The sequence below is a fragment of the Panicum virgatum genome, chromosome 6N, assembly GCF_016808335.1.
Source record: "Panicum virgatum strain AP13 chromosome 6N, P.virgatum_v5, whole genome shotgun sequence".
Lineage (NCBI taxonomy): Eukaryota > Viridiplantae > Streptophyta > Magnoliopsida > Poales > Poaceae > Panicum > Panicum virgatum.
The window spans coordinates 26,496,736-26,513,315 of NC_053150.1; the positions used below are offsets into that span (position 1 = coordinate 26,496,736).

Consider the following 16,580-nt stretch of genomic DNA (forward strand, 5'->3'; position numbering starts at 1 on the left):
ATCCATCCCATGGTGACTCGGTGGATGGCGTCTCAGGCCGCGACTCTCTCCGCCACCGAGGGAGAGCCGCGGGTCTCTCTGTACCCTCCTCTCTCCGCGACGCCTTGAGCGGATCCTCACTGGCGTCGCACGATGGAAGAGGAGTACGCGGCTCTTCTTGCCAACCAGACGTGGGACCTCGTGCCGCGTCCGTCTGGTTGCAATGTGGTGACTGGCAAGTGGATCTGGACGCACAAACGTCGGGCTGATGGCACACTGGAGCGCTACAAGGCTCGCTGGGTTCTCTGGGGGTTCACTCAGCGGCCTGATGTTGATTATGATGAGACCTTCAGCCCAGTCGTGAAGCCCGCTACGGTGCGCACGGTCTTTTCGCTTGCGCTCTCGCGCTCTTGGCCTGTGCACCAGCTGGACGTGAAAATGCGTTTCTTCACGGCACTCTGTCAGAGACTGTCTACTGCTCTCAGCCAGCGGGATTTGTGGACTCGAGTCGCCCAGATATGGTCTGCCGGCTCAACAAGTCTCTCTATGGACTGAAGCAGGCTCCTCCGGCTTGGTACTCTCGGTTCGCCACGTCCTGCTGACATTGGGATTCACCGAGACCAAGTCTGACACGTCTCTCTTCGTCTACCGCCGTGGGGATGAGGCTGCATATCTACTGCTCTATGTCGTTGACATTGTGCTCACAGCCTCCAGTCCGCAGTTGCTTCAGAGTGTCATCTCCTCTCTGCAGCAGGAGTTCGCTATGAAGGATCTTGGTCAACTCCACCACTTCTTGGGTGTCACTGTTGAGCCTCGCCCGTCTGGTCTTCTCCTTCACACCAGCGGCAGTACGCTCTTGATATCCTGGAGCGGGCTGGGATGACTGATTGCAAGCCCTGTCCCACTCCTGTCGACACTTAGGCGAAGCTGTCTGCTGATCTGGGTGATCCGGTGGCTGATCCTACGGCCTACAGGAGTCTGGCCGGTGCGTTGCAAGTACCTCACCTTCACCAGGCCGGACCTCACCTACGCTGTCCAGTAGATCTGTCTCCATATGCATGATCCCTGGGAGTCACACCTTGCTGCGCTGAAGCGTCTCCTCCGGTACGTCCGTGGCACTATGGACCTCGGCCTGGTGCTTCACCGCTCGTCCTCTGCTGAGTTAGTGGTCTACACCGACGCTGACTGGGCTGGCTGCCCGGACACTCGTCGCTCCACTTCCGGCTACGCCGTCTTCCTAGGCGGCAACCTGGTCTCCTGGTCGTCCAAGCGGCAGCCGGTTGTCTCCCGCTCCAGTGCCGAGGGCGGAGTACCGGGCTGTCGCATAACGGCGTGGCGGAGGCGTCCTAGCTACGACAGCTCTTGGCGGAGCTCCACTGCCCGCTCGCCAAGAGCACTCTCGTCCAATGCGACACACGTCAGCGCCGTGTATCTCTCCACCAACCCGTCCAGCATCAGCGGACGAAGCACGTGGAGATCGACCTACACTTCGTGCGCGCGACAAGTCGCGATCGGCGATGTTCGGGTACTCCATGTCCCGACTACCTCCCAGTTTGCTGACATCTTCACCAAGGGGCTGCCTTCCTCGACCTTCTCGAGTTTCGATCCAGCCTCAACGTAGCCGGTCGCTAGTTGTGGCTGCGGGCGGTATTTGCCCTTTGTACCCTGTTGTACTCTCTTTTTGTCCAGTCTTGACACCGCTGCGTCGGTAGTTCAGACTGCGGGGGGTGTTAGCTTTCTTGTTGTCCAGTCTTGAACACTGCTTTGCGCCGGTAGTTCAGACTGCGGGGGGGGGGGGGTGTTGGAGTATATTGAGCCCATGTATAGAGGCCCATCTAGAGGCCCATGTATAGGATCTATATATCCCACCCTTCTAGGGTTTGGAGGAAGATAAGCTATTATTCTCTCCTATCCTCTCTCTCACAGTTTTGACTGGGACTACAGGTGCTAGCGAGGTTGACAAACAAGATGATATGTTTATCCTCATTGCTCCCCAAAATGCTGTTGGAAACTGCATAATTGATGTAAAGATCCCATACCTTTTGTTCTATTTAGATAGTTGTATAATATCCACCTTGCGATGTTCATTGTGATTTTGGAAAATTTGCAGGATATGAGAGCTATGACTGATGCTGCTGGTGACAGACCTGTGATTCTTGTAAACCCTCGCCTAAAGGTTTTGTCCAAAAATATTTCTCACTTTTCGTCATTGTTATCATGTCTAATCTGAAGAGATCTTATCTATACATTGTGCCTATTTTTAGAGATATTGGATGTAGTAGTTCAAAAATATAAAATTAAATACCAAAAGATCCTCATTGTTGAAACAGGTTTGACTGCGTGACAAGAAACTCTATTCCTTACTCTCTCTGTCCCAAAATAAGTGTTCGTTTAGCCTTCAAATTTTGTCCCACAAATAGTGTTCTTTTATATTGTAGTAAAGTCCACCTAATTAAAGCAATATCAAATACCAAGAAAAAATTGTATAGTGAAGTGCATGGATCCAATCAAATGCTGAAGTATATCTTACTTTTCTGGTTCCAATGCATTTGCATTTATTGAGTGTCTAGGGAACCAAATAAATAGTGCAGTTTTCAATCACAGCTGCTATATTTCATTAGGGGTAACATGGTCATTTTCTACTACTGGTAATGTGTCTGAAATTTTCTAAATGAACACTTATTTTCGGATGGAAAGAGTAGTATGTAAGATACTTTCACGAAACTGAGCTAAATTTCTGATTCTCTTCCAGGACATTGAATTTCTTAACATAGATGAAATAAAAAATCATGAGGACCCTTTCTCCTCTAATATTTAACTTTTCCCACTTTCCAATCTTCATGATTTATACTTCCATATTTCGGAATATATATTTAAAGGCCTGTCTTCGTAATGTATGAACAAAATTATGGTGTATCAGTATTGGGTGCTAACTAAGTTGCTAAATTTATATTTTATAGGATATGCCTGGATCAAGTGGTATAATGCAAGTAAGTGGTTTTTTTTAGATTAGAGCTTATCTTATTACTGCCACCAGCATATTGACTATTCAGTTGGCTTCTTAACCAATGATGATCAGACAATGGGAAGAGACATGAGGCTAAAGTATGCTGCATCATTTGAGACCTGCTATTCATTTCGTCTTCTCTACTATGCTGGCTCATTCTATCCTATCATGGGAGCTTTAAGGTTTATATAACCAGTTTTTGTTGTTCCAAATAGCACACTGTCTTACAAATGTTTCTGTTTTGTTTCAACCATTATAATTTAAATTGACTTGTTGCTACAGGATGGCTTATCCAAATAATATGAGATTTATCGAAGGGTTGATGAGCCCAATGGGAAGGAGAAATATGTTCTTATAGCTTGAATTCACAGACAAGCCAACTCCTGATGACATTACAAGTGCTTTCATGGGACGAAAAAAAAGTAAGATTGAGAAACACATTATATAGGCAAAAGGATATCATTTGTGTAACTGGAGCCCACCCCCCCCCCCCGCCGCCGCTCGCGTCGCCCCCCAGGGCGACTCGGGCGGACCGCCACGCCGCCGCCCCTCGGGCTCTCCTCCCTCCACCTCGCCGCCGCCGGAGAGCACCCGAGCGGAAGTCCGCCCAGCGCTCAAGGACGGCGGTGGCGGGGACTCCTCCCACGAGACCCCCCCCTGCTCCCCCCTCTCTGCCTGCAACCCCAGCGTCATTCGCCGCCGCCGGCAACCGAGGCCGGATCTGGCCTTCTCCTCGCCGGATCCAGGCCTCGCGAGGCCGGATCTGCCGCCGGGCTCGTGTGGAGGTGCTCCGCCGCCGCCGTCGCTTGTCCCGGGGCGTTGTGCCCCTGGTGGCTCAGATGGGGGCGCGGCTCCGCCACCACCGCCGCCACCACCGGGGGACCCCTGGCCGCGCCGCCGTCGCCGCCCACCCCGGGTGCTATGCCCCGGTGGCTTGGGTGGCCAGGGCCTGTGGCTGCACCGCCGCCCTCGGCTGCCCGGTGGGCCGTGGTCGCGCCGCCGCTCGCCGAGGGTGGGCCCTTGGCTCGCACCGCCCTTGTGGGGAGCTGGATGTCGGCCGCCGGCCTCCGGCTTGGGGTGTCGGCGTCTGCCTCCGCTGACCTTGGCATGGATGTTTGTCTTCCTGGTGAAAACCATGTCCATGTTGCGGACTGGCGACGATGGCGCCTGGCGAGTCATGTCCCTGTTGGGGGCGTCGTTATGGGACACTTCCATGCCTCCTCTGCTGCATCCCGTCTCTGGCCCGGCCCGTTGTCGGCATCCGCGTCTCCGTCACCGCCTTTGGGTCTGCCTCGGGCTGTCGGCACTTTTGCGTCAGCTACGGTCATAGCGATCCGTGCGTTCGATCCGTGGTGTGGAGGTTTGTTCCCTGGTGAAAACCATGTCCGGTGCTAGGATTGGCGACAATGGCGCTTGGTGCGTCATGTCCCTCTTGAGGGTGTCATTCTGGGACATCTCCACTCCTACTTTGCTGGCGGCCTGGTTTTCTTGTGGCATGCCGTGGGTGGTCGTCTCCTTGGGTGTTGCCTACTTGAGCTCCCTCGACACATCATCACCGTGGTCTGCTAGTGCTACGACTACTTTGGCGGATACTTTGCCGTCATTGTTCTGGCGGATGCTTTGCTGCCCTGTTTCGCTTGGTCTGGCGAATACTTTGCCGCCCTTGCTACTCCTACTCTGATGGATGCTTTGCCATCGTGATTGCGCTGCTTGTTGGTCGTCTCCGGTGGATGCTTTGCCGCCATGGTGCTGCTACTTTTGGTGGATGCTTGGGCACCCTCTGGTTGTTTCGTGGTCTCAGTCAGCGACCTCGGTGATTTTGTTCTTTGTGTAGGTTCACCTGTTTTTAGGTCTTTGCAGGTCGGGTAGGGTTTCTCCTTCTGTTCTTTGGTCATCGTTCTGCTAGCTTTTGGCCGTTTGTTTTGTTGGCCTCTCTTCAGTTTTTTCTATTTTTTTAGTCCTTTGTGTGCTTGTGCAGGTCAACCTCTGTTTGGCCAGCATCAAGTTATGTTTGTAAACTGTTTTCTTCTTAATGAAATACGTGCTAAGGAACGTTCGTGAAAAAAAGCATTATATAGGCAAAGTATATTGCAGTGGACTTAGATTAATTACTAGGGATACAAGCTACATGTATATATAGGCAAGGATCCTAGATGAGCTTATGGAAACAGAACCTGATCAGGATCCTTGTTGTAACCAATCAGGACAGGAGAGCTCATGTCTATAACAAAGCCTAGGCTCGGTCCCACACATGCATGGCACAATATGTCTTAACCCCCCCCCCCCTCCCCCCCATCGAGTCTAATCGTATGTAGAACAGACATTCAGACTAGATGTGAACTCTGTGAAGACTGTAGAAGGCAGTCCATTGGTGAAGACATTGGCGAACTGAGAAGTCGTCGGTACGTGAAGGGGTTCAAAGACATTTAGATTGTGCTAATGTTGTCGCAGTAGACCAAAGTGGCTTATCTCCATGAAGTGTGAAACTCGGACAAGAGTTGATGCAACCATGTGGCTTCTAAAATAGCATTGGTGACCCCTCGATATTCAACCTCTGCACTAGAGCGGGACATAGTGTTCTGTTTGTTTGGAGGAGCAAGAGACAAGATTATCCCCAAGAAACTCTGCATAACCAGATGTTGAACCGAGTACCAGGACAGCAAGCCTAGTCAGCATCAGAGTATATGTATTAGACTAGGAATGGGGGAAGCACCACTCACCCAATGAGGGGGGTGACCATTTATATATATAGCCAATAGGCTTGGTGTCAGCGTTTTTTACCAATGGCTAGTGATTATCGCGGATTGCACGTTTAGGAGCGGATGGTTGTGCAGGAAGACACAAGGATTTATACTTGTTCGGGCCGCTCAGGAGCGTAATACGTTACGTCCGGTTTGTGGCTGCTCGTGTTTCTTGCACTGGTTTGCAGTAGGGTTTTACAAACGATTGAGAGAAGGACGGGTGTCCCAAGTCTCTGGCGTGAGCGAGTGTGGAAGAACTAAGTCGTCGTCTGGTCGGGGCCGCCGCCGGCGTTGAGCTGAACGGAGCTCCAGCGGTGCCTCTTTCCAGAGAGGGAGTATGTGTTTGTGTGTCTAAGAGTGCGATGGGTTCGACCAGAGCCTGATGGAGTCGTTGGGTTCGATCCCCCGTGTAGGGGTCCATTCTCTCCCCTTTATACGACAAGGGAGGGAATGGGGTACGAGAGAGAGAGAGAGAAAGAAAGAGAGTTCCTGCGTCCCCTGGCACTTGGGTCATCGTGGACCCGCCTGGGCTCGTCATCGCCGCCCTCGTCCTCCATGGCCGAGTCCATCATGTCGCGAGGTCCGCGGAGCGGAGAACATGGAGGCACCTCTGTTGAGGTACGCCACGCCCCTACCCTACGGCCTATACTGTCGTAGGCCATTGCAGGGAAGGGCGTTCCACTATTCACGGCGTTAGGGCACATCTCGTTGCCTATCCACCCACGCCACTGTTAGTGTCCGTGCAGCGCGAGTTGTGGTGGGCCCTCCCATAGGTTTGGCGTGTTTTCCTCGCACGTTCATCGGTCAGGCGAGGTGGGACCTCTTCCTGTAGGTCGGGCGAGGCAGAGCCTTTTCCCGCTGGTCGGGAGAGGCGGACTCCTCCCACGAAGGTCGGAGCGCCCGGCTGGGCGCGATTGTCTTTTGCCCCTAATCGGGTAGCTTATCTGCTAATCCCTTGTCTTTGGGTGTCTGTAATATTTAGTAGCCCCGAGCCCTTGGTGGGGTCTTAACTCTGAGGCATCTGCTGGATACATTGCCTTTTGGCTGAAGTAATTCATAACCTGGGTGTTGGGTGCGCTCGCGCGCACCCAGTGGGTATAGCCCTCGAGCCTCTAGGCGAATCAAGGATTCGCGTAGAGGGTTATCTCGTCTCGAGTCAGCTTCCCATCATCGGTCGGGAACTGTTGGGACACGGTTTTGCCTTTGGCGGACCCCGGTATTGCGCGCAAACGCACCCACTGGGTGTAGCCCCCGAGCCTCTGGGTGGGTCAGACTTGCTCAAAGGGTAAATCTCATGGAGATCACAAAGCTCGATGCTTTGATTCGGGCGTACCCCATCCAGTCCCGTCATGCGTCGTCTATGGTGCTTACTCTGCCGTCGCTGCGCCTCTGAACCGGTCAGAGGCATGTTTTCACAGGTCCGCCTTGCGCCCAACCCTTCGTCAGGAGCTTTTTACCCCGTCCAGTCTTGACGAGGCTAGGGTCTCTCGATTAGGATTTTACTGACGAGGGCCGACGCAGTGCGAATTTTGGCTGGCAGGCGTCGCGTCCGTCTCGGTGATGGTGCGCCGTACGCTGCGTGGCCCTGGCCCGTTTGCCGCTCGTTCGCCGCGTCACGTCTCACACTACCCCACGCCGCCCTGTAAGACAGGTCTGGTGGTAGAGGGAAGGTGAGAGCATTGGCGCTCGAGTGGCGTATCGAGCTCGCCCCAGCCTTGCTGCGTGGTCTGCTCGCGTGGTTATAAATAGGGGTACCGGGCTTCTCAGTTCCACAACAAGTCACCCTATACCCCACTTAGCCATGGCATTTGATTATCTTAGTTCTCAAAGAGTTCGAGCTCGCTCAGCTCGGACCATCCGTCGGCCCCTTGCTGATTGCTGTTAGAGGATTGATCTCAAATGGAGAAGTATGAGGAGGGGTATGAACCCCTTGGTTCGTGGTGGTGCCGCAGCCGGTCACATACACGACGTCCCGCATTCGTGGTGGTGCCGCAGCCGGTCGCATGCGAAGAAGAAGAAGAAAAAAGAAGTCTAACATGACGACCAAGCTGGCACGCATGACAAAGGTGCCCAGCAGGAGCCCTAGTACAAGAAACATCAGTACTACGACTAAGCCGAGCCAAAATGTCGTGGCCGGGGTGACCGAGCCGGCGGTGCCAGGTGGTGGAAGACGGCGTCGTGGCAAAAGCAGACGAGGAAGTCGAAGGCGAAGTAGCGGAAGCAGGAAGGCGAAGGCTGTAAAGGGGCCCCGAGCTGTCACATCGGAGGAGCGGACGCCGGGAAGCCGAATCCTTCACAGTAAGACCAGAGGAGTCAAATTCGATGGAACAAGAATTGTCAGAAGTAAACTGGCGAATGGAAAGAAGATTATGAATCATCTGAGGAGCAACAAGAACACTAGGAAGTCTGAAAAAACTAGGAGCAGAACCCACGGCGGTGACGGGAAGACACGACCCATCAACCACCATGATGGAAGAAGGACAAGAGGGATGTGGGGGACGGACAGAAGAGAGGATACCGGCATCTGGGGTGGTGTGGAAGGAGGCACCCGAGTCGGCGATCCACTCAGTGCTGACCGGCGGAGTCAGCCCGATGGTGCTGAAGGACTACGCTAGTGCGGCCTGGTCCCACCCCCCAGACCAGGTAGGTGGCTGGCTGGGCTGAGCGGGTGGAGTCCAGGATGGCGCGAACAATGGAGCAGCACCGGTGAACATGGCTGCCGGCTGCTGTGGACGAGAGCGCCCGCCCTGACCCTGGAACGGCCACATCATGATGCGCCCTGACCATGTGTTGATGAAGGATGTCCAGGGCGTACCTCCAGCAGTAGGGGCAGAAGCGGGAGCTGGGCCCCTACCCGAGCCACCACAGGTACCAGCAGCACTAGAAGCAGGGCCACCGGTACCACCACCAACACGCCCCCTACCCCCCACCCCTGCCGACGACGTCTAGCACGCCCCCCCGACCCTCGGTCTGCCCGGTGGGAGGAGCACCAAGGAGGCAGGAGGCTGGTGAGGCGGAGGAAGCCGGTGGAGCAGCCACGAGCGCGGTGGAGGACGAGGATGAGCCGGTCACGGGACCCCTAGTGATCTCCTCGAGAACAAGGTCGTCCCGGACCTAAAGGAAGGAGGGGAAGGGCCTCTAGCGGGTGATCCATGTCCGCAGGTGGTCGTAGGTAGAGCTGAGACCCCGCAGGACATTGAGCACCAAGACCCAGTCAGGCACCGGGCACCCGAGGTCGTGAAGAGCATCGGCCATGCTCTTCATCCTCCTGCAGAACTCACCGACGGAGAGGTCCCCCTGCTCGAAGGTGCGGAAGGTGGTGTCGAGGTGGAGAGCGCGGAACTCGGAATTGCTGAGGAACTACCCCTCGAGCGCCAGCCAGGCCTGTCGCGCGGTGCCTCCGTGAGTCCTGACGATGTCCTGCAGATCTTGAGAGATGGTCCCAAAGATCCAGGACAGGGCGACACTATCGAGACGCAGCCACACCACGTCTCGTGCCTCGACCGGCATGTCGAGGAGGGCATGGTCGTCGAGGGCGTGGCAGCGGAGGGCGAGGAGAACTTGGTCCCGTCATCGCCCGTAGGAGGAGGGCGTAGGGTCGAGGAGGACGGAGACCAGGGCCTTGATGTTTTGGACGCCGGCGGCCTGAAGGTGGAGCTGGGCGACCATGGGATCGGTCGGGTCGAGCCGTGGTCCAGAACCCGAGGGCGGAGCCTGGTGGGAAGAAGAGGTGGAGTGCTCGGCGAATGGGACGACGGGCTGCTGACCAGAGGAGAGGAGGAGGTAGTGCTCCGCCTCAGCGACCCGGCGAGAAAGAGCGTCGGTGGCGGAGCGCTCACGCTCCCAAGCGAGGACAGCCGCACGGACCCGCTCCTGAGCCGCCGTAGCCTCGTACTTGGCGGCGAGGAGGGCCGTGGCGAGGGTAGCGTCGGCCGGTGCAGCTCTGGTGACGGGGGGCGGCATCCCACGGAAGTCGGCGACAGCGAACGGCGCATCCGCGGGGTGCATGCCTAACTCACGCCAGGGAGGAGGAGGGGCAAAGCCCACGGCCCCCGCGCCCCCCCACGCCAGCAGCAGCTGCGGCGGCGGCTGCGGCTGCCGCGCCCCCCGCGCCCAGATCGAGAGGAGGGGCGACGGGGGTGGCTGAGGCGGCAGGGGCGGCTGGCCCGCGCCGGCAGGGGCGGGTGGAGGCGGCGGCGCGGGATCGGCGGTCGCAGGCGGCGGCGGCGGCGGCCATGAGGGCGGCGGCAGGCCCCAGGGATGGCGCGCGCCGGCAAAGGTCGCAGCAGCCGGAGAGGAGGAGAGGGGAGGGAAGGAGGAGAGGGGAGGGGGCACTTGCGGCCAGCCGGCCATGGCGGCCGCGGCGGCCGCGGCGGCCGCGGCTAGAGGGAGGGAGGGAGGGAGAGGGAAGAGAAAGCTAGATACCATGTTTTGGGGATTAATTTTCTTGTATTCCTCCAAACCCTAGAAGGGTGGGCTATATAGTAGCTATACATGGGCCTCTAGATGGGCCAAATACATGGGCTCACATATACACCAACACTTACTGGAGCCAATGTGTTTTCTGTCTATGTTCTATAACAGGAATGCTGCTACACTCACAATAATCTTTCATCTACTGCTATCGTACAACTTATGGATCAGAGTGCTGATGTACTTGAATGTGATCTCACATGAAGCACATAGTTTTACAGCACTTGCACACCAATGGCCCTAATAAAAAAAATTCTTTCGCAGAAAATTTAGTGTTGCATTGAAGAAAAAAGAGTGTATCATGTTCAAATGGCATCCACATCTATTCTATTTCTGTACTGATATGGTTCCGGATACCTTTTCAACACTGTAAAATATGTTGGAATGATTTTTCTCATATTTGATGCAGGGATGCGGAAAAGGCATCTTCAGGATTCTGGTAACTTATTCCCCTATTTTTCTCTCTATTTCAATGCTTGCTTGTTATATTATTGTCATGTGAAATATGGGGATAATGAACTGTTCGATCCTTGTGTAGGGGTTTCTTAAGTGGTATATTGTGAGGCAAGTGGTCTACTATAAAATGACGCCATCCATCTTTCTTGGTATTATTTGTATCAAAGCTTAGAATTGAATGGAAGAAGCAAATTTGAAAACTTTACATTTTCCAATCTGATACATCAGCTATGAATGGAATTGTTGATCCTTAGGTTTAGTATGTTTTACCCATTCAGCCTTTTTGAGTGCACCGCCTATTTTCCCCGTTCCTTAGATTCTCCAGCCATATCCATGTTGATGTAAAGTTTCACAAGCATATCGAAGGATAAAATGGCTACTAGAGATTTTTTATCAGCTTATTATCTAATATCAGTACCTTACTCTCATAGGTTGATGGCTGGTATGCAATTTTACAATATGCGGGATTCAAAATTTCATCAGACTATTTTCATGTTTGAAGATTCTGTTCCGAACTGCTTTGCATTAGAATCCTTAATACCAAGTTAAATAGTTGGAATAATGAAACTGAAGTTTTTTGTTTCTAGTCCTCCATTCTGAAAGATGAATGGAACCTGCATACTTATGACTTGATGGTATCACAAAACTACCATCTTTGTTGCTCCGAATGCAGGGTTTCTTTCTTGAACTAGTGAAGATGCATGAGCCATAGGCACATATTTTGAAAAAGTTATGTGAAAAATAATTTGATTACATCAAAACGACTACTAAAAAGTTAGCTTCTTTATTAATGCCGAGCAATTCATTCCACTTAAAAATTACTACATGAGGATTAAATATTATTCCATTACACACGCACAACATCTGGTCCTAGATCCATCCATCCGCAACAAATACAATTGTCACACATCTGCTTGTCACACTGCATTTAAATAATATTCTTTCAATTCTATTTGTTACTGTATAGAATAATACGTGGCCGTTTTATACGTGAACCGTGACTAAGCTTGTGCAGGTATGTGTGTGTGTGTGTATATATATATATAGTATATGGCGAGGCTAAAATGCAACAAGGTGCATTTGTTACCCCGGTTGCACAGACCTCCTGGTTGCGTCTGTGCCCCGCGCACCGTGCGCGCCCCGCGCCCCGCGCGCGCCTCCCGGCCTGCTAGCGGCCCATGGGATGCGTCATCCCCCCGCACATGGGCCCGTGACAGCCTACAAGGTCCGCCTGGCGTGGCCTACCGCGGCAGAGCGCCAAAATGCAACACCGGTTATATACCAATTGCAAACATTAATGTTGTTCAATTGCAACCATGTGCGATGTCCTCGAGGAGGGGCCGTCCGGACAAAATAAATGGGGTGCTGTGTTTTGAATGGATCGAGGAACATCCGAATCACCCCAATTCGCCGCCGCCGCTGCCAAAAAGCACCCCAATCTAGTTGGAGATCCACCTGTGAGACATGGCGCCGCCGCCGCTGATCCCACCTGCATCCCCCACCCCAGCACCCAATCACGATTCGCAGGCGCTAGATCGCGCAGTTGCAATTGCGGATTATACGGCAGCATACAGAGCTCGGTGCTCCACAGCGGAAGGAGCAAGTACGCCGTTGTCTAGGGTGTCGTTGCCCCCCGTCGCCGCCCCAACGACAACCCTGCTGTTGTAGTAGCTCCTACGCAATACCCCGGAGCCAATTCTCCTAATCCCCTCCATCACATGTCGACGCTAACGCCACCCGCGGCACTGCCTCCAGGAGCCCTGCAGACTTCAGAAGCTACGCAAATTATCTACCTGGTAAGCACTCTACAAAAACTTGGGTTGGAGGGCGGGAATTGTGCTGAGGATAGCAGGGATTGCTCGAATTCTGGAAGGGTCTATCGGCTTGCAAATTAAAGCTATTAGTAATTGCAAATCTGGGATGCATTGTGCTGAATTGCATGATAAAGCTACTATATGGCAAAAAGAAGCACACAGCGGAGGATTTGGTTGGCCGAATTGCAAATTGAAGCTATTACTAGTTGCAACTTAGGATGTACAAATAAAATCCTACTAATCAATTGAGCAATTGTTTTATGTTAGCCGAATTGCAAATTAAAGCTACTAGTAGTTGCAACTTAGGATGTACAAAAAAAGGCTGGAAAACTCTATGGTCTGCCTACACTTGCAACCTGGCATAATAAAATTGGTTTGCAAATTACCAAGACTTTGGATTGCAAAACTTAATGTTGTCTGATTGTAAAGGTATCGATGATTTTTTTTTCCTGCAGGATCCTAATATAGCCCCTGTGTTTGTGCCAAGAGTGAAGCAGGTGTTCCCTACAAAGAACGATGCATAAATGTTTTATAGGGACTATGCGAAGCTAGCTGGGCTTAGTATAAGGACAGCCAGAACTAGCAAAGAAACCAATCATTGGGTGTGCTCTAGGGAGGGGTGGCATGAAGGTAAAAAGGGGGAAGAGCCCAACAAGACGGAAAAGGGATCAAAAAGATGCGGCTGCCCTGCATATGTCAAAGTAAAGCATGACAAGAAGTAGGGGTAGTGGTACTTTGATCATGTGCATGAAGCCCACAATCACAAACTAGAACCATCTCCTAGAATGACAAGATACATGCCTGCACACAAGAACATGGAGGAAGGCATGTGTGACATATTCAATATAATGACAAGAAATAGGGTTCCACATCAAGCAGCATTGAATGTGATGGCAGATCTGTATGATGGTCGGCATATGTGGGGTTTTACGTAGGACATAAAAAATATGTAGGTGCTGATGGTTTTTTTTAAACCGTAACTCAATTGCAACATCCCCCACTGCATTTGTTTTACGTTCCTGAGCTTATTTTTTTAAAAAAATGCTTACAGGAAGGCGGAGAAAGTTAGGGAGGAAAGAGACGATGATCTTAACAAGCTTCTGCAATTCTTCAGGGAGTGTAAGGAGAACAATGAGCACTTCTACTGGGATGTGGATGCAGATCCAAAAACTAGGTTGCTGAAAAACATATTCTGGAGCCATGCAAGCCAGAGGGCTGAGTACAGAGACTTTGGAGATGTCATTACATTTGACATGACACACAAAACAAACAGCAAGCACATGCCGCTAGCCATGTTTGTTGGGGCAAATAATAACTTGAAGAATGTATCATTCGGGAAAGCAATGATTGGTGATGAAACAACTGGATCATTCAAGTGGTTGTTTGAGACCTTCAAGAACTGCATGGGTGGTCGGCAGCCTTATGTGATCCTAACAGGTGTGCCCCCCCTAATTCTTATGTAATATGCTGATTGCAAATTTCATAGTATTTGGTTACAAAAATATGTAATATGCTGATTGCAAAACTTCATAGTCTCTGGTTGCAAATATTAGTTTATACTGGATTGCAAAACTGTGTGACCGACACTATCCACCCCTGGTTTACTGTCTACTGCCAGATGAGGATCCAGCTATGAGGCAAGCAATAGGGATGGTACTTGACAGAACACAACATAGAAACTGTCGCTGGCACATCCTGAGGCTGTGGGAGTATGAGCTGGACCACCTGTACGTCCAACACAAGAATAAGAATTTGAAAGAAAGATTGGAATCTTTGATAAATTATCCACTTGGGCCAATGCAATTCGAGATCGAAAGGATAAGGCTAGTTCATGAATGTGGCATTGCTGAAAACCCCGCAATAAAAGTCCTGTGGGATAAGAGGGAGAGGTGGATAGTAGCTTACTTCAAGGGGATGTACTGTGGGAGAATGACATCGACACAAAGATCAGAAAGCCAAAACAAGGTCCTTAAAGATGGCTATGTTAATGAGAGTACAAGCATGCACATGTTTGCTAAAAGGATGCTGGACACACTTCGACATGCAGACCACATGGATGCCGGCGAGACACACTACGCCCAGGTAAGTTGGGGAAATATATGAGAAGTATGATAATTGCAACAAATACTGCTTCATAGTTGCTACGCTGTCCATATGCTGAGTGCAAAAAATGGGTAATTGGTGATTCAGGCTGAGCTGGTGCGAGCGTGCAAAGCAAAATTTGATGAGCAGCTAAGCAGGCTATACACAAGGGCTGTATACCAAGAGTACAAGAAGCAATACAATAATAGTACAACATTTGTGACTGAGCCTAATCCAGATCCAAGAGTGAAGAATGGATGGCTGGTGAAGCATGAAAATGGGGAAGGGAGTTTTTGTTGGGCCCAACATGAATTCAAGGTGGTTGCAGATAAGGAAGCTGGTGAATACAGCTGTGAATGCAAACAGTGGGAACATATAGGTATGATGCTTCTGATGTTGTGCCCCCACACCCTTGTCAATTGCAAACTTGGTGTCTGTGAAGTTGCAAATTTTATTGAACACAAAAGAAAATGCACCTTTCTAACAGCTCATCTGTTTTTTTTTGCAAAAAAAAAATGTAGGGCTGTTCTGCATGCACATCATTAGAGCCTTCACAGAACTTCAGGTCAGGAAGATACCAGAGAAATACATACTGAAGAGGTACACTCATGATGCAAGAGAAGAAGTTATGTGGGATAGGCACGATGGTGTGCGGATCGGTGCACAAGCAAGCAAAGAGCAGTGCAGGATGTCGAAGCTGCTACCTAAACTGATGAGGCTTGGAAAAGTGGGGAGTAAGTCAGACCGTGCTTATGAAGAAACCAACAGGCAGCTGGACAAGATTACTCCGGGTATTGAATTATTCCCGATAAGTGCAGATGATGAATCATCGGACCCTGCCCCATCATCAAATGGGTCAGCTGTAACATCTGGAGGTGCTGACACTAATTCACCACCGTCATCAGCCCTGTTACATGCTGGGGTGTTGCAAATTGAGCCACCAGTGTCTCGCACAAAAGGCAGGGCCTGGAAAACAAAAGAAAAATGATGTTGAGGCTCCACTTAATGGCACCCCACTAAGCACATACACAAGAGCGAACTATGGTGATAGGGAATGCAGCAGATGTGGGGTTCGAGGTACGCATTACAGCACAACATGCCCAATAAACCCTGATCGAAGCAAATCAGCAGAAATGTGTGCAAATAAGAAAAGTACCAAAATGAATGATGGCCCCCCGAGGAAGAGTGGACGGCCAAGGATCGTGAAGGATCTGCGTGAGGGAGAAGATCTGGATAAAGATGAATGGCCTGTGACACAACATGGCAGTGCTACAACCAATGGAGTGGGTGCAGAAAATAGTGGACGTCGCCAAAGAGCTAAACGTGTAAACTACCAGGAATGACGTAGTGTTGGCGCTCCTTAAGTACCCATTTTACTATATGATTAGGAGTCGTTTTGGTAAATTCTTCGGGATGATTCATGTACTAACCCGCCACTTGGCACCCGAACTTGACCGTTTTCGATTTTGTCCTGGATTTTGGAGCATGTTGCATTTTGACAGGAAATTGGACATTTTCAGAGATGTTTCGACGCATGGTTACAACTGGGCTAAGATGAGGAATAAGAGGAACATTCAACACGCGAAAGATGGGACCGAAAGGGGCCAGAAAAGGCCCAGGCCGGCCGGCCTGGAGTCCTTGGGCCGGCCGGCCTAGCCCTTTTCGGAGTCCAATCGATCTCGGTTTTCTTCAGCGCGAAGTATGCGTCAACCCTAATCTGTGTTTTACCAAAACCGCCGACTATATCTGCCTATAAATACCCCAAAGCCGCCGTCAAAGAGGGGCATCCAGAGAGCATCCAGGGAGATCGCAGAGAAGAGCATCCAGAGATACATTCGAGTTAGACACAAGAGAAAGGCGACACCGGAGGCCTCATCGTCCCTCAGAGCTGCTGTAAGTTGGAGGACAGCAAGGGATCCATCCCTTGCCGGAGATTTCGCCACCATGATCGACTACGCTTCGCTTAGCTTCATGCGGTAAAGTCCTCGTTTGTTCATGGGGTTGTAAGGAGATCTTGAGTTGTAATTG

The 16,580-nt window shown here is 51.4% G+C and overlaps 1 protein-coding gene across 3 annotated transcripts; it reads left to right on the top strand.

Annotated features, from left to right (window-relative positions):
• The first annotated feature begins 1,775 nt into the window (after positions 1 to 1,775).
• On the top strand, positions 1,776 to 16,019 carry LOC120678495 (probable adenylate kinase 5, chloroplastic). 3 transcript variants are annotated; one of them, XM_039959703.1, is made up of 11 exons: positions 1,970 to 2,003; positions 2,090 to 2,155; positions 2,940 to 2,969; positions 3,059 to 3,168; positions 10,610 to 10,639; positions 10,739 to 12,452; positions 12,926 to 13,419; positions 13,522 to 13,907; positions 14,089 to 14,552; positions 14,661 to 14,931; positions 15,074 to 16,019. In XM_039959703.1, coding segments are annotated over exons 7-11 (1,590 nt in total). In that variant the 5' UTR covers positions 1,970 to 2,003; positions 2,090 to 2,155; positions 2,940 to 2,969; positions 3,059 to 3,168; positions 10,610 to 10,639; positions 10,739 to 12,452; positions 12,926 to 13,417; the 3' UTR covers positions 15,541 to 16,019. The 3 variants fall into 3 exon arrangements, with proteins under 3 accessions (XP_039815639.1, XP_039815637.1, XP_039815638.1); XM_039959704.1 differs by lacking the exon at positions 3,059 to 3,168 and having other exon boundaries at positions 1,972 to 2,003; XM_039959705.1 differs by lacking the exons at positions 12,926 to 13,419; positions 13,522 to 13,907; positions 14,089 to 14,552; positions 14,661 to 14,931; positions 15,074 to 16,019 and having other exon boundaries at positions 1,776 to 2,003; positions 10,739 to 11,084.
• Positions 16,020 to 16,580: the final 561 nt, after the last annotated feature.

Excerpts from the sequence above, each read along its gene's own strand:
- LOC120678495 (XM_039959703.1), top strand. Across the intron at positions 13,908-14,088 it reads GCCTTATGTGATCCTAACAG|ATGAGGATCCAGCTATGAGG; the intron begins GTGTGCCCCCCC and ends GTCTACTGCCAG. Across the intron at positions 14,553-14,660 it reads GCGAGACACACTACGCCCAG|GCTGAGCTGGTGCGAGCGTG; the intron begins GTAAGTTGGGGA and ends TTGGTGATTCAG.